This window comes from Nicotiana sylvestris, unplaced genomic scaffold, assembly GCF_000393655.2.
Source record: "Nicotiana sylvestris unplaced genomic scaffold, ASM39365v2 Un00001, whole genome shotgun sequence".
Lineage (NCBI taxonomy): Eukaryota > Viridiplantae > Streptophyta > Magnoliopsida > Solanales > Solanaceae > Nicotiana > Nicotiana sylvestris.
In genome coordinates, this window is record NW_027184337.1 from 654,448 (window position 1) to 677,008 (window position 22,561).

Here is a 22,561-nt window from a genome sequence, read left to right on the forward strand (position 1 = left end):
TTTTGCTTTGATTACGTGAGGCAAACGAATTTACCCCAATATTATTTTCAAAATAGAATCTACTATGTCATACATTAAAGAATAATGAGTCAATTATCCAAACAAGCTATAAAATAACTCTATCTAAACGAAAAATGCTGCACCGTAAAACACTCAAATCACAATGGCAAGTTTGGAAACTAATTTGTTAGGGAGTTAAATATGCGAGGAATAAGCATTTGCATCCAATTCATAGGATGATGTTACTGAGCTGTTAAAGCTTTTTGTGGACAAAGAAACATCATTCGCCATTGCATTGTAGCGATTAATGATGGTAGATGGAATTATGAAAAAATTGCCTGAAGATGTGGTAATTTATATACTTTTGAAGTTCACAGTGAAATCTCTTATACGATTTAAATGCATCTCCAGAACTTGGTATACTCTCGTACAATCCTCAACATTTATCAATCTTCATCTCAATCGCCCTACAACAAGAAAAAACGAATTCATTCTTTTCAGTCGCTCCATCAAAGTAGAACCTCGCGGATTAAAAAATGTCATATCTATTATTTACAGTGATAATGACGATGATCTTAACTCCATCTTTCCAGATCTAGATCCGCCATATCTGACCTTCAGTTATTACTATGCGTATAATGAACTAGTCGGCCCTTGCAATGGTTTACTTGTTTTGACGGATTTTGAAGTTATTATCTTATTAAATCCAGCTACTAGAAATTACATGCCACTCCCATCTAGCCCTTTTGTTTGCGCAGAGGGTTTGAATCTCTCCATTATGGGTGGTGTTGGGTTTGGTTTTGATTGGATCGGGAATGACTACAAAGTGATTAGGATTTTAGAAGTTTTTAAGGATGCTGATTGGTCTCCGGATGTGATAGATCAAAAAGTTGAGGTTTATGATTTGCACACTGATTCTTGGAGAGAATTCCGTGTGGGTCAACAGTTTCCTAAAGTTCATTGGTTGCCACATTTCGAGATCTTTCATAAAGGAGCCTTTCATTGGTATGCAAATATAGATGACGCAATGGTAATTCTTTGTTTTGACATGAGTACTGAGATATTTCGCACCATGATAATGCCTGATTCTTTCAATGACTACGATGGGAAGTATTATACCCTTGTAATCTTGAATGAGTCCCTAACATTAATTTGTTACCCCGATTCATATGCCGAGATTGATCTAACACAAGATTCAATGGATGTATGGATAATGATGGACTACGGTGTACGCGATTCATGGACTAAGAAATACATGATTAGACCTCCTCCATTCAAATCCCCACTAACAATTTGGAAGAATCACTTATTGTTTCTTCAAAACAAAGGTGGACTTCTTATTTCCTATGATCTTATTTCCAATGAAGCCAAGGAGTTCAACTTACAAGGGTATCCTCAAAGTTTGCGCATTATAGTTTACAAGGAAAGTTTGATTTCAATTCCAAAAAGAGTACGCAGGTCTAGTTCATCTTAACTTAATGAATACTAGGGGTGGGCATAGTTTGGGCAAACCCAAAATCCAAATCGAAATCCGAATCTTTTAAATTTTTGGTTGGATTTTCGGATTACGGATTGGATTTTGGATTTAATTTTTAAATAATTTGAATTTCGGATTGGATGTTGGATTTGGTACTTTGGATTTTTGGATATCCGAAAATCCGAAAATTTTATACTTTATATTTCGTATGTTATCTATATGTCAATAATAATAAGTTAAATACCCTATCCATTAGATATTATTTCATAGATGTAATATTAATTACTAAGATACTGTTAGAATACATTCTATTTGGACATGGTTTTACTATTACTGCTTCTTATAAGCCGTATTAATGTCTCTGTTGCATTTTCTTAATAGTAATTTCATTACTTGAATACTTTATTTGGATGATTGCGGAGAGAATGAGTAACTTTTCAGGCAATTTAATATGTGTACTTCATTTGGATATTAATTTTTTTAAAAAGAAGAAACATGTCAACTTATAAGCTCAAAACCAAAAATCCAAAATATCCAACCCGATTAATTCGAAACCGAACTTAAAAAATCCGGTCTAATCCGAGCTTATTTGGATTGGATTTGGATTGTTATTTCTTCAATCCAAAAACCGAAAATCCAAACCGAAATTCTATATTTAATCTGAACTGCCCAAACGCCCAACCCTAATGAATACCCCAAAGATCTCAACACGTTTTTAAGTCGCTTTTCGGTATACGATTGTAGTTACGGCAATGCATGATTAGAATATTGATACATTTATTTATGCGGTAGATTCGGTTATATACGGGTGAAACCGAGCCCGGGGAACACCTCGCTTTTCGATGAAGTAAATTGTAAAGACCCAGCCGGTCGTGTCATGAGTTACCGCTCCATTTCCCCTATTTCTGCTTCCTATTGTTTTGTTCAGGTGTATTATGTGTTATCGGGTTGGTTGGTGTCACGACCCAAAAATCACTAAGGGTCGTGATGGCGCCGGACACCGCTATCAGGCAAGCTAACCAAAATACTTAATCAAATTCCAATTTTGGTATTTATTGAAATCGTTTTTATACATTAAATAATAAATAATGAAATTTACAGAAATAACCATGAAATTTTAACCAACCTAATATTGAACAATCCTGTAACCATCCCAGAACCCGGTGTCACAAGTGCATGAGCTATCTATAGGAATCAATGTAATACAACAACCGTCTGGAATACAAATTGGACAAAAAGTAAATACAATAATCTGAAAGAGACTCTGCCAGCTACGGGTCACCTCGGAAAGTGCAGCTCACCTAAGTCTCCATATCAACCATGCTGCTACACCCACTAGGCCACTAGAAAATGCATATCAAGTGTAGTATGAGTACGAAAACAATGTGTACTCAACAAGTATCCCGTCTAATCTCGAAGAAGTAGAGACGAGAGGTCAACTTCGACACTTGCTAGTGGTCCAATAATAATATAGTGAAAGTGTGAGAAAATCATAGATTTATATAGTTATTGTAACTCATAAAACCGGAAAGCAGGTAAACCCCTTCTCAAACAATAAAGGATTTCCAAGGTTTACTTTTCATTAGTCTTATCAACTATGTCTGGACAGGGAAGGAAAATATTATCACATAACATTCTCAGGCAAGCAATACAAGCATGTGCATATCATGCCGAAGTCGTACGACCCGATCCAATAATAATTAAACTGTGCACTGCCGAGGGTCGAACTACACGAACCATAGATGCATCTATTTAATCTACCGAGGCGTTTGACCTGTTTAAAAAATAAACACACACAGACAGTCAATCAAGAAGTCAACATGGAACAATTATCCAAAAAAGCCATTTCTCTTTTAACAATTTAAGAAAATGAAGTTTAAATCTTTTTAGAAATTCATTTACTAATTCGATATGATTTAAGCAATTCAAGCTGTCAATAAGATTACAAATAGACCATGTATAGCATGATTTTGGGTCCTAGACTACTCGGACTTAAACATAATAGTAGCTACGCACAGACTCTAGTCACCTCATGTGTATGTAGCCCCCACAAATAGAAGCACATAACCAATTATATCACTTATGGGGACAATTCCCCTTTTACAAGGTTAGAAAGGAGACTCACCTCGCTCTGAAGATTCATAACCGGCATTCTATGCTCTTCCGAAGACTCAATCGATGCACAATGCTCTAAAACTACCCAATAATTATGCAAATCCATTAATATATGGTCAATTTCATTACAATCTAATTTATAATAATTCCCAACCCCAATCGAAAAGTTTACAAAATTGCCCTTGGGTCCACGTGCCCGAATTCCGAAATTTCTCGAAGATAAATTCTACCCATAGCTTTACCAACTCAAATACATGTTTTTCTCTTAATTTCATACCCAAAACCGTGGTCAAAATCCAAGAATAAGAATTTTCTAGGTTTTTCCTCAAACCTTATGTTTCTACAAATTTCATACTCAAATCCGTACATAATCGATATATTTAACTCAAGATAGGTGTGATTAGCTTACCTTATCGTTGATGATGAAAATCCCCTCTTGAAACTCTCCAAGAATCATCCAAACCAAGAAAATATGAGAGAAGATGGCCAAATCTTGATTTTTAAAAGAACCATTCTGCCTCAAGCACTTCCGCACCTGCGGAGTGTGGGTACTGTGTGACTAGAGCTGAGACACGGGTGACTGAGAGGCTTGCCCGAGAGGCTATATTTATGAGTGATACCTTGCCCGAGGGGCACATTTATGACATATTTTGTTGATTTTCACTCTTCTTTTATAACGAGCCTATGTTGAAAACTGCTATGAAAATGATTTCAAAGTATTTCAATTGAAACTGAAGTTTTTACGAAGTAATTGGCTTTTAAACTGTTGAGTTTGATTTGATACTCTATTGTATACTCTTATATATGATTTTTAACTGTTCATCACTACACTCAGACCTTATTTACTTTAGTTACTTATTGAGTTGGCGTACTGACGTTACTCCCTGCACCTTGTGTGTAGATTTAGGTGCCCATGCGGCAGAGTGAGGACCCCCAGCATTATCGGAGCTTATTAGAGACTGAAAGGTAGCTGCACGGCGTATGCAGCCCTACTTTCTTCCTTCAATTCTTTGTTTTCTATATTTTGGGGCTTATTATGTATTAGTCAGTCAGATTGGTTGTATATAGAGGCTCTAGACTTGTGACACCGAATTGTTGGGCTGTATTGGTATATTTTCGTACTGTTTTTACGCACATTTCAGTTGATTTATGTAATTCTTATGAGAATTTGAAACTTAATCATGTTAGAAAATGGTTTATAAAAAGAATTCCTTGTGGTTACTTGTCTAGGTTAGCTTGCTTAGTATTGTTATAGGCACCATCACGACCGGGGTATTTAGGGTCATGACAAGTTGGTATCAGAGCCTAGGTTACATAAGTCTCGTGAGTCTTGAGCCGATTTAGTAGAGTCTCGCGGATCAATACAGAGACGTCTGTATTTATCCTCGGGAGGCTACCGACCTTTTAGGAAAACTTCTCATTCTTGAATTCTTGTCGTGCGAATTTGTTGATTCTAGTACCAAATATTTGTTATTCTATTCTCTCATATATGGTGAGGACACGTGCTACCGGTTAGGATGGACAACCACCAGTACTACCGGCTGGGGCCACTAAGGGCTGAGGATGCGGTAGGGGCAGTTGTGTAGCCCGCACAGCAGCAAGGGCAGTACCTGTAGATCTACCAGCCATCCCAGTTCAGGATCAGGTCCCAGTTGCGATGCTCCAGCAGCACCAGCTCAAGCACCGGCTGTGCCTATTGTGATTCCAGGCTTCAGGAGGCTCTAGCTCAAATACTATCATTGTGCACTGGTTTGACTCAGGCAGTCGCAGTTACTACGGCCACAACTACTTCTCAGACTGGGGGAGGATGTCAGACTCCCGTTGGTTGCACACTTGAGTAGGTTGTGCAGGGATTCCAGCCCAGCCGGTTGCACTAGCTTAGGAGTATGTGGTACCAGTTATGCCTGACAACAAGCAGCATCAATTGGAGAGGTTTGGTAGACTTCAGCCTCCAACTTTCAGGGGTACTGAGGGAGAGGATGCCCAGGGTTTCATGGACAAGTGTTAGAGGATTCTTTGCACATCAGGTATTCTAGAGACCAGTGGTGTGGCATTTACTACTTTTCAATTTTCTGAAGCTGCCTTTACTTCGTGGGAGGCTTATGAGAGGTGTAGGCCAGTTGGTGCAGCGCTCCTTACCTGGCAATAGTTCTCCATTCTCTTTTTGGAGAAGTATGTGCCACAATCTCATAGAGAGGAGCTGCGCAGGTAGTTTGAGCAGTTATGTCAGGGAGATATGACTGTGACACAGTATGAGATGTGGTTCTGTAAGTTAGCTCGTCATGCAGTCTGGTTAGTTCCCACAGATCGAGAGAGGAATAGGAGGTCCGTTGATGGCCTCACATATTAGCTTAGGATTCTCATGACTAGGGAGAAGGTGTCAGGTGCTACTTTTAAGGAGGTTATTTACATCCCCGCGAGATTGAGTCAGTTCATCGCCAGGAGCGAGAGGAGAGGGAGGCCAAGAGGCCTTGAGGATCTGGTAGCTTTGGTAGTACTCCTTTGATGGGTCAGTTTCAGCATGGCAGAGGTCGTCCATTTAGGCATGCTTAGTCAGCTCGTCCAAGTTGTCGTGGGGCATTATTGGGTTAGGGTTCTCACAGTTCTCATCAAGGCCACCCATCACTCATTTCCCTTCCACCCCAGAGTTCGTCCCGTGCTCCATTAGTTCAGGGCTTTTCTATGCTAGGTGCATCTGCTAGTCATTTTAGAGCTTGGTGTTCCCTTTAGTCCCCATCTCTAGCGTCGGGGAGTTGTTATGACTATGGAGAGTTTGGGCATATGAGGAGGCAGTGTCCTCGTCTTTTTGAGGGTCCGTCTCAGTAGAGGGGTCATCCCTCGACTCCAGCTCCAGTTACTTCACCACCCGCTCATGCAGCTAAGAGTGGGGGTCAGTTAGCTTGGGTCGCCCTCCAGGGGGGGGGTTGATCAGATGGTGGTCAGGCTCGTTTCTATGTACTCCCAGCTAGATCAGATGATGTTGCTTCAGATGTTGTGATTACAAGTATTGTCTCAGTCTTCCGCAGAGATACCTCTGTATTATTTGATCCTGGTTCCATTTTTTCATATGTGTCTTCATACTTTGCCCGTTATTTGGATACACCCCGTGAGTCTCTTGCTTTATCAGTTTGTGTATCTACTCTGGTAGGAAATACTATTATTGTGGACCGTGTGTACCAGTCATGTGTGGTAACTATTGGGGGTCTGGAGACCCGAGTGGATCTATTGTTGCACTATATGGTGAACTTTGATGTCATATTGGGCATGGATTGGCTATCTCCGTGTTGTGATATATTGGACTGTCATGCTAAGACAGTGACGTTGGCTATGTCGGGTGTGCCACGGATTGAGTGGCGAGGTTCTACTATTTTTGTCCCCGGTAGGGTGATTTTGTTTCTGAAGGCCTTTGTGAGGGATGTCAGTGCAGATACTCCTAGTATTGATTATGTTCCTATTGTGAGGTATTTTCCCGATGTTTTTCCTACAGACCTGCCGAGCATTCCACCGGACAGGAATATTGATTTTGGTATTGATTTTGTGCCTGACACTTAGCCCATTTCTATTCCACCATATCGTATGGCACCAGCTGAGTTGAAGGAGTTGAAGGATCAGCTTTAGGAACTCCTTTATAAGGGTTTTATTCGACCTAGTGTGTCGCCTTGGGGTGCGCCTGTTCTATTTGTGAAGAAGAAGGATGGAACGATGAGGATGCGCATTGCTTACATGCAGACGAACAAAATAACAATTAAGAACAAGTATCCCCTACCTCGTATTGATAATTTGTTTGACCATCTTCAGGGAGTGAGAGTGTTCTCTAAGATTGATCTCTGTTCATGTTATCACCAATTGATGATAAGGGACTTGGATATTCTTAAGACAGCTTTCAGGGCCCGATATGGTCATTATGAGTTCTTGGTGTTGTCTTTTGGGCTGACCAATGCCCCAGCAGCATTCATGCATTTGATGAACAATGTGTTTCGCCATTATTTCGACTTGTTTGTCATAGTTTTCATTGATGATATTCTGGTGTATTCGCGTAGTCAGGAGGAGCATGCGGAGAATTTAAGAGTGGTGTTGCATAGATTGAGGGAGGAGAACCTTTATGAAAAGTTCTCCAAATGTGAGTTTTGGCTTAGTTCAGTCGCTTTCTTAGGGCATGTGGTGTCCAGCGAGGGTATTTAGCTTGATCCAAAGAAGATAGAGGCGGTTCAGAGTTGGCCCACGCCATCCTCAGCCACAGAGATTCACAGGTTTCTTGGTTTGGCGTGCTATTACCGCCGATTTGTTCAGGGATTTTAATCTATCGCATCGCCCTTGACCAATTTTACTCAAAAGGGTTCTCCATTCAGGTGGTCGGATGAGTGTGAGGAGAGCTTTAAGAAGCTCAAGACTGCGTTGACCACAACTACAGTATTAGTTTTTCCATTAGCTTCAGGTTTGTATACCGTGTATTGTGATGCTTTGAGAGTTGGTATTGGGTGTGTGTTGATGCAGGAGGGTAGAGTTATTGCTTATATTTCTCGTCAGTTGAAGCCCCATAAGAAGAACTACCCTGTTCATGATTTGGAGTTGGCTGCCATTGTTCATGCGTTGAAGATTTGGAGGCATTATTTGTATAGTGTATCTTGTGAGGTGTTTACTGATCATCGTAGCCTCTAGCACTTGTTCAAACAGAATGATCTCAATTTGAGGCAGCAGAGATGGTCGGAGCTGCTAAAAAATTATGATATTACTATCTTGAACCATATGGGGAAGGCCAATATGGTGCCCGATGCTTTGACATGGAAGGCAGTGAGTATGGGGAGTTTGGCATATATTCTAGTTGGGGAGAGACCACTTGTAGTTGATGTTCAGTCCTGGGCCAATCGGTTTGTCAGGTTAGATATTTCGGAGCCTAGTCGGGTATTGTCTTGTGTGATTTTTTGGTCTTCCTTATTTGATCGCATCAGAGAGCGCCAGTATGGTGATCCTTTGTCCTTAAGGACAGAGTTTAGCATGATGATGCCATAGATGTGACTATTGGTGACGACTGGGTATTGAGGATGCAGGGCCGGATATTTGTGCCCAACGGGATGGGCTTTGGGACTTGATTCTAGAGAAGGACCATAGCTCACTGTCACAACCCAAACCGATGGGCCGCGATGGGAACCCAGTACCTTACTCAACTGAGTACCAACATAAACTGAACATAAGCCGACAAGGTCAAACGATCGGTTACGTACATGACATCTGTCTACAAGCCTCTTAGAATACATAATTTTCATAAAGGTCGGGACAGATTCCCGCAATACCAAACAATACACATCTAACTCATACTAACCAAACAAGCAACTCTGAAGCAAAAAAAGCGAACCAATATCTTCCGCTAAGCTGATAGCCTACTTGGAGGGCTCTCAACCTGTCTATTGGGACTTGCGGGCATGAAACGTAGCATCCCCAGGCAGAAAGGGACGTCAGTACGAATAATGTGCGGAGTATGTAAGGAACATAAATAGGTACATAACAGACATCCAGGAAATATAGAGTAAATAACTCCACCTGTAAGTCTGGATAACTTTGTAAATCATGAAATAATTATAGTGTCATGCATATGCGTATGAGTGTCATGTCGTGTATAGGTACAGGTTTCATAACATCATCAGCCTCTAAGGGTGTCCCATCATATCATCTCGGCCACTATAGGCAAAATCATCAACGTATACCAGCTGATCAAGTGGTGGTGCGTATATAATGCCATAACCTTTCCCATGTCCCATATATATATATATATATACATACAAATATACGCATATATAACTCCATCTGGTCATGGATCAATGTACATAAATGCTATGCATGAAAAGTACTTTAATAAATCTTTTGGAGTGTCATAAGACTATTATGCCTTTGAAAAATATCATGAAGTAAACTTTTTTCAACTTACGTATTTTTCTGAGACCCATGAATATATGGTAGAATAATATGATACATCGGGAATCAAGAACATAAGCATCTCTAATAATTCTATAAATAGAGTCATGTATGGAAATTGTGCATTTGCATTTTTCGTGTTTTCGTATGGATCATGCCAAAAGAATGAATGGATAGCCTTAACATACCTGAGCCAATTTTCTTGACAATCCTTCTAACCTATGTCAATTGCAACAATAACATAACGACAGATCGAAGTAGGGGAGAATCCTTATGATATTCTTGAGAAAGATTGCACCGTACTCCCTTAGAATCGTAAAATCCCATTGCTATTATGATAAATTGTTTCGTATGAATTTTTGTTGAAGAACACACGTTACATTTGTTACATTATCTTACTGAAGCTAGCTTTGAATTGTAGAGATTGAAAATGAAGTAAAAAGATCTCTTTAGTCTTTTGTGTGTGGGACCCACTTATTTTCTTAGTTGGACAAAGACTCCTACATGTTTTTCCACCTTATAATGTGACTTAAGAGTCACTTATTTGGGCTATAAAATCAGGACACCTTGGTTTCCACATTAGGAGATTAATCATCCTTATCCAATAACTTAATTAATTCCTTAATTAATTTGCTAATCCCACATTAACTAATAATTAACCAGTTATCCACATAATCAAGAATTATCTCACATTACATAAAATACTACTCACTTTTAATATACTTTATACATCTTACCATCATGGCCATATGGTACCTTATATGGTACTTGTCTATAAATATCGGGTATTAACTCTTAGCCCAAATTTTATCACAAAATGCCAAACTTGGACGAAAATTCATTTTCTTTGACTTGCTTCCCCTCTCACCTTCATGAATTTACTCATCACTTGTTTGAAATAGCATAATTCTTATAACCTTCAAATAATCATTTCCTTGGACTGATGTCAATTACCTTACGACAAATTCAATGTACAATACTACAGGGTGCAATATCGTCGTAATTTAATACTGCGAAGCGTAACATTATCGTAATGTAATACTGCAGGGAGTAACATCCTCATAATAAAATACTGCAAGATATAACATAATCGCAATATAATACTGTAGGATGTAATATCGACGTAATATTACGGGGTGTAACATCATTCCCCCTTTGGAACATTCGTCCTCGAATGTTGACTGATGCTCTTGTCATTTTCATAACTTATATTTCTTTTGAATACCTTAATACTCTCCTCTCAATTTAGGCAGTTGTTCTGTGAACAAGTCTAAAGTCTAGGGTATTCCTACCTGTAGGTCTCTTTCTTACACCACAACCTGTGATCGGGATTCTTCCAATCTCGTAACTCTTGCTACCTTCTGTCATGGAGCCTATACGACTTTTTCCTTGTAAGTATGCCAATGTGAGTGTTCTTTCTTTTTTTCCTCCAGCTTTTAGCCAACCTCTAGGCCTCACTTTGTAAACATATATTGAGCATGATAAGATGTTCTTCTGGACATCTATGGGTATACTGAAATTCTTTGTTTGGTACTTTGTTGGACTCACGAATATTGCTACACCTTATTTTTTCATCCATTCGTTTGACTTTACTGCACCTAGGTAGCTCATACTATACCATAACTATTACCTCAATGTATCTTTACTGAGGTCTGCTACCAACTCTCAGTTACTTTCGTTGCTTATCCCATATAAGTTCTTTAATGTTCTCTCATTATTGTTTATCTTAAGAATGACGGCCTAATCGTATCTCATAATTTATGACTTTTTTCCATCCATTGTTGATTCACATCAATATTGATATACAATTTACCACTGATAACTTGGAATTTCTTACATAATCACTAGGGCTTACATGGCATTTAGGAACATTTGAAGTGATTTTACTGACCCACCTGGGGACGATATTGTCCCTCCATAACCATATTTCATAGCATCCCAATATGATTCACCTTACGTAAGTAAACTAATCTCGTACAATTCATGAATCCCTTTTTTCAAATTATTTCTCAATCGAAGGCCCAAACGTCATCCTTTATCTATTACAATTACACCTTCATTCTATTACTAGGGCAACATTTCATCTCTTCTAAATGCTATTAGCCTTAGACTCCTTTGAGTTCATTCAGGCTATACTGAGCTTTTTATGACTTAGAGAAACCATTAGCTCGCCCGTTTTTATAGGTTTAATTCTGAGGACTTATCCATTCTTATCACCTTGTCACTCGCCCTTTCATATCCTTACTCTTGCCTTCCTAAAACCTTATCGCTTTGACATACTTAAGCTCGTGACCTACCCATATTTATTTATATTACTCGCAACCTTCCTTCAACTTGCTTGTATCATAGGTTTCCTTATGTCCCTCTGGAATGTCAAGCGAGACATCACATCGTGTCTAACTCTTCTTTACTATATTAGTTAGCCTTATCGATACGTAGAAACCATAGGCTACGGGATATGCCACTGACGATGCCTCTATCATTCCTGGATAATAAATCTCCGCGTTTCTAGCCTTGTATTCGAATTATGGACTATTCACAACTTTCTGCATTTAAGTATCTCGTTTGTTGTTCACCTTTACCTTACTTACTTAAAATCTCGCATCATATTTTCTATCTCCTTCATAACCTCCTTTCCAAATAGGTATGATTCACACCACAACTTGAAGCTCTATTATAATACTACAATCCGGTGGGAGCTTTATACTGATTTCTTCTGAGGCTATTACTTTTTTTAACTGGCTTTATCATAGAGCCGTTATAGACTATGGTTGTTGTACTATCTCTCTCGTACCTTTGATTTTAAGGGAGATCCTGCAATGTTCTCGATCACAATGTTTGTACTGTTCTGGGTCCAATAATCAAACTCCTAATTTACTTGGGTGATGTAACTCTTTAGTTTCCTCCTTCTGATCGGCCTTTACGTTCTTAAGATATCTTCTGATCTATAGTTCCTGGTATTAGTTATTCTGTTTAGCCTTTCATGGGTGTTGAGCAATATGCATGATACAATACTTTAATAATTTAATTCTTTTTTTATTACCTGGGCTCAATTCATTCTTTTAACATATACCAGAATATTCTACGGTTGTATATGCTACATGTATAAAAATCTGAACCCTTAAGTGTGTTCATAATGTAACCAACTTTGGATCATTGATCGAATAATTTCTTTCGTTCCATCTTATCTTCCTTTCAACGTAAGCTATTACTTTTTCTGGTTTTCTGCTCCCTTGTTGCATCCATGTGGTTTTATTGAGCCTCCAATAATGCTATCTCATATCCTGATACATCGTTGCGGTACCCGGATGAATAGAATACCGGGATGTATTTCAAAGTATTGAAATACTTTGAAGTAATTTACATAGTAGTTTTCGACAGAGGCTCGTTATAAAAGAAGAGTGAAAATCAACAAAATATGTCATAAATAGGCCCCTCGGGCAAGGTATCACACATAAATATAGCCTCTCGGGCAAGCCTATTAGCCATCCGTATCTCAGCTCTCGTCACACAGTACTCACACTAAGCACTCAGGCTCAATAATAGCTCATAATAGTAATAATCATAATAACTGCTACGGCGTGCAGCCTGATACATAGTTTATAGTCGACTACGCTCACTGGGGGTGTACAGACTCCGGAGGGGCTCCTACAGCCCAAGCATCATATCGTTGCGGCACGCAGCCCAATCCAATATATATATTACTACGACGTGCAGCCCAATCCATATAAGTATCGCTGCGGCGTGCAGCCCGATCCATAATATATACATATAATATTGTTGCGGCGTGCAACCTAGTGTGTAATATATATATAATCTTCACCATTAGGTCCTCAACCTCTCTTAGTCATTAACCTCACAGCCACTCGGGCCTAATAGTGGAAATAAGGGAAACTCAACAGTTTTTCACATTTTAAGAAGTAGAGTGATTAAGACCAGGTTTAAATAATAAATAGGTAAAACATGACTGAGGATATGCTTTCAAACAAATAAAGTAAGGAAAACAGTAAAAATGCCCATGAAGGTCTTAACAGGTCGACACAAGGCCCCAAACATGACATACAGCCCATAATATAGTATCAATCCTTAAAATACTTGATATCATAAGATTTCAAATGAAATACACAGCTTAATAGTCGCTACGGGACGGACCAAGTCACAATCCCTACCGGTGCACGCCCACACGCTCGTCACCTAGCATGTGCGTCACCTTATTTGTCAAAACAATATGAAATACCGGGGTTTTATACCCTCAGTTCCAGGTTTACAATGGTTACTTACCTCAAACCGGGTAAAATACAACTTTGCGACATCTTTGCCTCTCGCCTCGGCCTCAATGCGCTTTGAATCTACCCAAAATCAGAATCATAATATTAGAATATGCTAAGGGAACGAAGCCCATGCAAAAAAATCAAATTATCCTAAAAATCCCGAAAATGATCCAAACCCGACCTCCGGGCCCACAACTCGAAATTCAATAAAAATCACATCAATATAATCCTTATCCTCCCACGAGTCTATTCATACTAAAAGCATCAAAATCGGACCTCAAATGGTCCCTTAAATCCTCACTCAACGCTCTCCAATACCAAGCCCTAATCTCTCAATTTTCCTCCTTAATTTCCACTAATACCATGATTAAACAATGTAAAAATGGTTATAAACTCAAGAAATGAAGCTTAGTTAGCTTACCCAATTTCCCCTTGAAATTCACTGCCCTAGCTCACTTCCCGTTTTCAAAAATAGAGAGCTTAGCAAAAATTCGCGAAGGAGACCTTATATACTTTCTGACCCAGGTATTTCACACCAGTGGCCCCTTTCTCCACTTCTGCGCTACTGCATCTTCGGTTTCCTCTTAAATCCCTAGAATCACACCGGCGACCTATCTTCCGCATCTGCGGTCACGCAGGTGCGCATGATTCTGCACCTACAATTTCTGGTCCTCTAGCCCGTGGCCGCTTCTACGACTTGCTTCCGCATCTGCTAGAGTCGCACCTACGGTCTCCCAACCGCAAATGCAGTTATGACAGCAACCATAAAACTTCAGCTGCCACTCTCAACTCCAAAATCTCCCGCCAACCATCCGATATCACCCCGAGGCCCCCAAGACGTCAACAAAAAGCACGAACTAGTCATATACCAATATCCAAACTTATACAAATCTTCAAAACACCTCAAACAACATCGAATCAACCAAATCACAGCGTATTCAAGCCTAAGGTTCCAAAATCTTCCCAATTCCGCTTTTGATCAAAAAGTCTATCAAACCACGTCCGAATGACCTAAAATGTTGCACACATATCCCAAATGACAAAACAGACCTGTTGCAACTCCCGGAATTCCATTCCGACCACTACATCAAAATCTCACCTATCAGCTGGAAAAACGCCAAAAATCCAATTTCGCCAATTCAAGTCTAAATCTACTTCGGACCTCGAAAACACATTCCGATCACGTTACTACGTCCCAAATCACCTCTCAAAGCTATCTGGCCCATCAAAATTCACATCCGAGCCATTATTCACATAAGTCAACATCTGGTTGACATTTCTAACTTAAGCTTACTCAGAAGAGACTAAGTGTCTCAAACTTTACCAAAACCACTCCAAACCCGAGCCAACCAACCCGGTGACACATAATACAGCTGAACAAGACAATAAGAAGCAGAAATTGGGGAAACAAAGTGGTATCTCATGAAATGATCGGTCGGGTCGTTACATCCCCCCTCTTAAACAAACGTTCGTCCTCGAAAGAGTTAAGAAACATACCTGAAGCCTCAAATAGGTGAGGATATATGCTCCGCATCTCCCGCCCAGTCTCCTAGGTAGCCTCCTCCGTGGTCCGACCTCTCCACTACACCTTCACTTAAGCTATATCCTTTAATCTCAACTTTCGAACATGATGCTCGAAAATAGCTACTGGATCCACATCATAAGTCAAATCATCATCTAACTGAATCGTGCTGAAATCCAAAACACGAGATGGATCACCAATATACTTTGGAAGCATAGAAACATGAAATACCAGATGGACACTCGACAAGCTGGGTGGCAAAGCAAGCTCATAAGCCACCTCCCCAATCCTTTGAAGCACCTCAAAAGGCCCAATGAACCAAGGACTCAATTTACCCTTCTTCCCAAATCTCATAACACCCTACATGGGTGAAACCTTCAATAGAACCTTCTCACCAACCATGTAGGACACATCTCGAACCTTCCTATCAACTTAACTCTTCTGTCTCGACTGTGCTGTGTGAATCCTCTCCTGAATCACCTTCACCTTGTCTAAAGCATCCTGTACCAAGTCTGTACCCAATAGCCTAGCCTCACCTGGTTCAAACCAACTAACTGGAGATCTATACTGCCTCCCATACAAAGCCTCATATGTAGCCATCTAAATACTCGACTGGTAACTATTGTTATCAGAAAACTCTGCGAGTGGTAGAAACTGATCCCATGACCCTCCAAAATCAATGACATAAGCACACAACATGTCCTCCAATATCTGAATAGTGCGCTCGGACTACCGGTCCGTCTGAGGATGAAAAGATGTGCTCAACTCAACCTAAGTACCCAACTCTTACTGTATAGACCTCCAAAACTGTGAAGTAAACTTATTGCCCCTATCTGAAATGATGAAAACTGGGACACCATGCAAACGAACAATCTCCCGGATATAGATCTTTTCCAACCGCTCTAAAGAATAGGTAGTACACATAGGAATGAAATACGTGGACTTGGTCAGCCGATCCACAATCACCCAAATAGCATCGAACTTCTTCAAAGTCCGTGGGAGCCCAACTACAAAATCCACGGTGATCCGCTCCCACTTCCACTCTGGAATATTCATCTGCTGAAGCAAGACACCTGGTATCTAATGCTCATATTTCACCTGCTAACAATTGAGACACCGAGCCACAAATCCCATAATGTCTTTCTTCATTCTCTTCCTCCAATAATGTTATCTCAGATCTTGATACATCTTCGCGGCACCCGGATGAATAGAATATCGCGAGTGTTACGGCCTGCAATATTACGTCGATAATACGTCCTGCAGTATTATATTACGATTATAGTATGTCTTGTAGTATTTTATACAAGGATGTTATGCCCTGCAGTATTACATTACGATAATGTTACGCTTTGCAGTATTTAATTATGACGATGTTGCACCCTGTAGTATTGTACATTAAATTTGTCATAAGGTAATTGACATCAGTCTAAGGAAATGATATTTGAAGGTTATAAGGATTATGCTATTTCAAAAAAGTGATGATTAAATTCATGAAGGTGAGAGGGGAAACAAGTCAAAGAAAATAATTTTTTGTCCAAGTTTGGCATGTTGGGATAAAATTTGGGCTGAGCGTTAATACCTGATATTTATGGACAAGTACCATACAAGGTACCATATGGACATGATGGTAAGGTGTATAAAGTATATTAAAAGTGAGTAGTATTTTATGTAATGTGAGATCATTCTTGATTATATGGATAAGTGATTAATTATTGGTTAATAAGGGATTAGTAAATTAATTAAGGAATTAATTAAGTTATTGGATAAGGATGATTAATCTTCTAATATGGCAGCCATGGTGTCCTGATTTTATAGCCCAAATAAGTGACTTTTAAGTCACATTATAATGTAGCAAAACATGGAGGAGTCTTTGGCCAACTAAGCAAACAGGTGGGTCCCACACCCAAAAGACTAAAGAGAGCTTTTTACTTCATTTTCAATCTCTAAAATTCAAAGCTAGCTTTAGTAAGATAATGTTATAGATGTAACGTGTGTTCTTCAACAAAAATTCATACGAAACTATTTATCATAATAGCAATGGGATTTTGCGATTCTAAGGAAGTACCGTTCAATTTTCTCAAGAATATCATAAGAATTCTCCCCTACTTTGATTCGCTGTTACGTTATTGTTGTAATTGACTTATGTTAGAGGGATTATCAAGAAAATCAGCTCAGGTATGTTAAGGCTATCCCATCTTTCTTTTGGTATGATTCATACGACACAAACGAAACGTGGAAATGCACAATTTCCATACATGACTATATTCATAGAACTATTAGAGATGCCTATGTTCTTAATTATCCATGTGTCATATTAAACTATCATTTGTTCATGGGTCTCAGAAAAATACGTAAGTTGAAAAAAGCTTACTTCATGATATTATTTAAAGGCATAATGGTCTTTTGACACTTCAAAAGATTTTATTAACATACTTTTCATACATTGAATTAATATACATTGACCCATGACCAGATGGAGTTATATTATATATATATATATGTATGTATATGGGACATGGGAAAGGTTATGACATTATATACGCACCACCACCTGATCAGCTGGTATACGTTGATGATTTTGCCAATGGTGGCGAGATGATATGATGGGATGCCCTCAGAGGATGATGATGTTATGAAACATGTACCTATGCACGACATGACATTCATACGTATATGCATGACACTATAATTATTTCATGATTTACAAAGTTATCCAGACTTACAGGTGGAGTCATTTACTCTATATTTTCTCCATGTCTATTATGTACTTATTTATGTGCCTTACATACTCAGTACATTATTCGTACTGACATCCCTTTTTTTCCTGGAGACGCTATGTTTCATGCTCGCAGGTCCCAATACACAGGTCGAGAGCCCTCCAAGTAGGCTATCAGCTCACCAGAAGATGTTGGTGTGCTCCATTTACTTCGGAGTTGCTTGTTTGGTTAGTATGAGTTAGATGTGTATTGTTTGGTATGGTGCGACTCTGTCCCAACCTTTGTGAAAATTATGTATTCTTAGAGGCTTGTAGATAGATGTAAGATCGTATGGCCTTGTTGGCTTATGTTCAGTGTTCAAGTGGTTATTTTAGTCTTAGGGGCCCATATGTATTATGTATAAGTTGGCATTACCTGTTGTATTCTACCTATTTCATGGAAATTTCTCCATCAGTTAATTATGATAGTATGACTTGAAAAGATACGTTATGTTGGTACTCGGTTGAGTAAGGTATCGGGTTCTTGTCGCGGACCATCGATTTGGGTCGTGACAAAAGTGGTATCAGAGCAGTTCTATCCTAGGGAGTCTATAAGCCATGTCTAGTAGAGTCTTATTTATGGGTGTGTCGTACACTACACATATAAGCAGGAGGCTACAAGGCATTTAGGACTGTCACTCTTTCTTTTTACTCTAGATCGTATGGTAGAGCCCACTTATAAGAATTCAAATTTAGAACTTCTATTTTATTCGTAATGAGACGATGCCTATGTTGAGAAAGATGATTGATAAGAGATATAGCTGTGTAAACATGATGAGTAAATGCGAGGTCTTCAGCAGATCATGCGTGTACTAAAAGGTGCACGGTTCTTGATAAGGAGCTTTAGGAAAGAATACTTATCCACTCTTATGGTGAAAAGGAATAATAGAATCGAAAGTTAGACACAAGTTGCAGTAAGAGGCCTGTAGATAAGTATAAGCAGGTGAAACCGGATGAATAGAATACCGCGAGTGTTACGCCCTGTAATATTACGTCGATATTACGTCCTACAGTATTATATTACAATTATGTTACATCTTGCAGCATTTTATTACAAAGATGTTATGCCATCAGTATTACATTACGATAATGTTACGCTTTGCAGTATTAAATTACGACGATATTGCACCATGTGGTATTGTACGTTAAATTTGTCGTAAGGTAATTGACATCAGTCCAAGAAAATGATTATTTGAAGGTATAAGGATTATGCTATTTCGAACAAGTGATGAGTAAATTCATGAAGGTGAGAGGGGAAGCAAGTCAAAGAAAATGAATTTTCGTCCAAGTTTGGCATGTTGGGATAAAATTCGGGCCGAGCGTTAATACCCGATTATTTATGGACAAGTACCATATAAGGTACAATATGTCCATAATGATAAGGTGTACAAAGTATATTAAAAGTGAGTCATAATTTATGTAATGTGAGATAATTCTTGATTATATGGATAACTGGTTAATTATTAGTTAATGGGGGATTAACAAATTAATTAAGGAATTAATTAAGTTATTGGATAAGGATGATTAATTTCCTAATGTGGCAGCCAAGGTAACCTAATTTTATAGCCCAAAAAAGTGACTCTTAAGTCACATTATAAGGTGGCAAAACATGGAGGAGTCCTTGTCTAACTAAGAAAACAAGTGTGTCCCACACCCAAAAGACTAAAGAGAGATTTTTACTTCATTTTCAAGTGTGTCCAGATAGAGTTATATACGCGTATATATATGTATGCATATATACGAATAAGGGATATGGGAAAGGTTATGGCATTATATACGCACCACCGCCTTATAAGCTGGTATATGTATTTGCTCATAGTGGCTGAGATGATATGATGGGATGCCCTCAGAGGCTGATGATGTTATGAAACATGTACCTATACACGACATGACATTCATACGCATATGCACGACACTATAATTATTTCATGATTTACAAAGTTATCCAGACTTACAGGTGGAGTCATTTACTCTATATTTCCTCCTTGTCTGTTATGTACCTATTTATGTGCCTTACATACTCAGTACATTATTCGTACTTACATCCCATTTTGCCTAGGGATGCTGCGTTTCATGCGCGCATGTCCCGATAGACAGGTCGAGAGCCCTCCAAGAACGCTATCAGCCCAGCGGAAGATGTTGGTGCGCTCTTTTTGCTTGGGAGTTGCTTGTTTGGTTAGTATAAGTTAGATGTGATTGTTTGGTGTGGTGGAACTCTGTCTTGACCTTTATGAAAATTATTTATTCTTAGAGGCTTGTAGATAGATGTCATGTACATAACCGATCGTATGGCCTTGTCGTCTTATGTTCAATGTTCAAGTGGATATTTTTGTCTTAAAGGCCCATATGTATTATGTATAAGTTGGCATTACCTGTTGTATTCTACCTATTTCATGGCAGCCTCTCCGACTCAGTTAATTATAATAGTATGACATGAAAAGATACGATATGTTGGTACTTAGTTGAGTAAGGCACCAGGTGCGCATCGCGGCCCATCGGTTAGGGTCGTGACAACGAGCTATGGGCCTCCTCTAGAATCAACTCCCAAAGCCCATCCATATTTGGCACACATATCCGGCCCTGCATCCTCAATACCTAGTCTTCATCAATAGTCATATCTCTGGCATCATCGTGCTGAACTCTATCCTTAAGGACAAGCAAATGAGGATCACCATACTGGCGCTCTCTGATACGATCAAATAAGGAAGACCGAGAAATCACACAAGCCAACACCCGACTGGGCTCCAAAATATCTAACCTCACGAACCAATTGGCCAAGGCCTGAACAACAACTACAAGAGGTCTCTCCCCAACTAGAATACATGCCAAACTCGCCATACTCACCGCCTTCCAACTCAAAGCATCGGGCATCACATTGGCCTTCCCCGGATGGTACAAGATAATAATATCATAATTCTTTAGCATCTCCACCCATCTCTGTTGCCTCAAAATGAGATCTTTCTATTTGAACAAGTGTTAGAGGCTACGATGATTAGTAAACACCTCACAAAATACACCATACAAATAATGCCTCCAAAACTTCAACGCGTGAACAATGTCAGCCAACTCCAAATCATGAATATGGTAGTTCTTCTCATGGGGCTTCAACTGACGAGAATAATAAGCAATAACTCTACCTTCCTACATCAAAACACACCCAATACTAACTCTGGAAGCATCATAATACACGGTATACAAACCTGAAGCTAATGGCAAAACTAACACTGGAGCTGCTGTCAATGCTGTCTTGAGCTTCTGAAAGCTCTCCTCATACTCATCCGACCACTTGAATGGAGCACCCTTTTGAGTCAAATTTGTCAATGGCGATGCGATACATGAAAATCCCTGAACAAACCAGCGGTAATAGCCTGCCAAACCAAGAAAGTTGTGAATCTCTGTGGCTGAGGACGACGTGGGCCAACTCTGAACCGCCTCTATATTCTTTGGATCAACCTGAATACCCTCGCTGGACACCACGTGCCCCAAGAAAGTGACTGAACTAAGCCAAAATTCACACTTGGAGAACTTTGCATAAAGTTTCTCCTCCCTCAATCTCTATAACACCACTCTCAAATGCTCCATATGCTCCTCTTGACTACGTGAATACACCAGAATATCATCAATGAAAACTATGACAAACGAGTCGAAATAAGGCCGAAACACATTGTTCATCAAATGCATGAATGTTGGTGGGGCATTGGTAAGCTCAAAAGACAACACCAAGAACTCATAATGACCATATCGGGTCCTGAAAGTTGTGTTATGAATATTCGAGTCTCTGATCTTCAACTGGTGATAACCTGGACGGAGATCAATCTTAGAGAACACTCTCGCTCCCTGAAGCTGGTCCACCAAATTATCAATACGAGGCAGGGGATACATGTTCTTAATTGTTATTTTGTTCGACTGCATGTATGCAATACACATCCTCATCGTTCCATCCTTCTTCTTCACAAATAGAATAGGCGCACCCCAAGACAACACACTAGGCCGAATAAACCCCTTATCAAGGAGTTCCTGAAGCTGCTTCTTCAACTCCTTCAACTCAGTTGGTGCCATACGATACGGTGGAGTAGGAATGGGCTGAGTGTCGGGCACCAAATCAATACCAAAATCAATATTCCTGTTAGGTGGAATGCTCGGCAGGTCTGTAGGAAAAACATCGAAAAAATCCCTCACAACAGGAATAGAATCAATACTAGGAGTATCTGCACTGACATCCTTCATAAAGGCTAAGTATGAAAGACAACCTTTCCCAACCATCCACTGGGCCTTCAGAAACGAAATCACCTTACTGGGGACAAAATCAGTAGAACCTCGCCACTCAATCTGTGGCACACCCGGCATAGCCAACGTCACTGTATTAGCGTGACAGTCCAATATAGCACGACACAAAGATAGCCAATCCCTGCCCAATATCACATCAAAGTCCACCATACAGAGCAATAATAGATTCACTCGGGTCTCCAGACCCTCAATAGTCACACACATGACTGGTACACACGGTCCAC

At 39.5% G+C, this 22,561-nt stretch overlaps 1 protein-coding gene across 1 annotated transcript; it reads left to right on the forward strand.

Annotated features, from left to right (window-relative positions):
* The first annotated feature begins 251 nt into the window (after positions 1-251).
* LOC104242768 (F-box/kelch-repeat protein At3g06240-like) lies at positions 252-1,713 on the forward strand. Its single transcript, XM_009797852.2, has one exon. The coding sequence runs from the start codon at positions 308-310 to the stop codon at positions 1,472-1,474; it is 1,167 nt and encodes a 388-aa protein (XP_009796154.1). The 5' UTR covers positions 252-307; the 3' UTR covers positions 1,475-1,713.
* Positions 1,714-22,561: the final 20,848 nt, after the last annotated feature.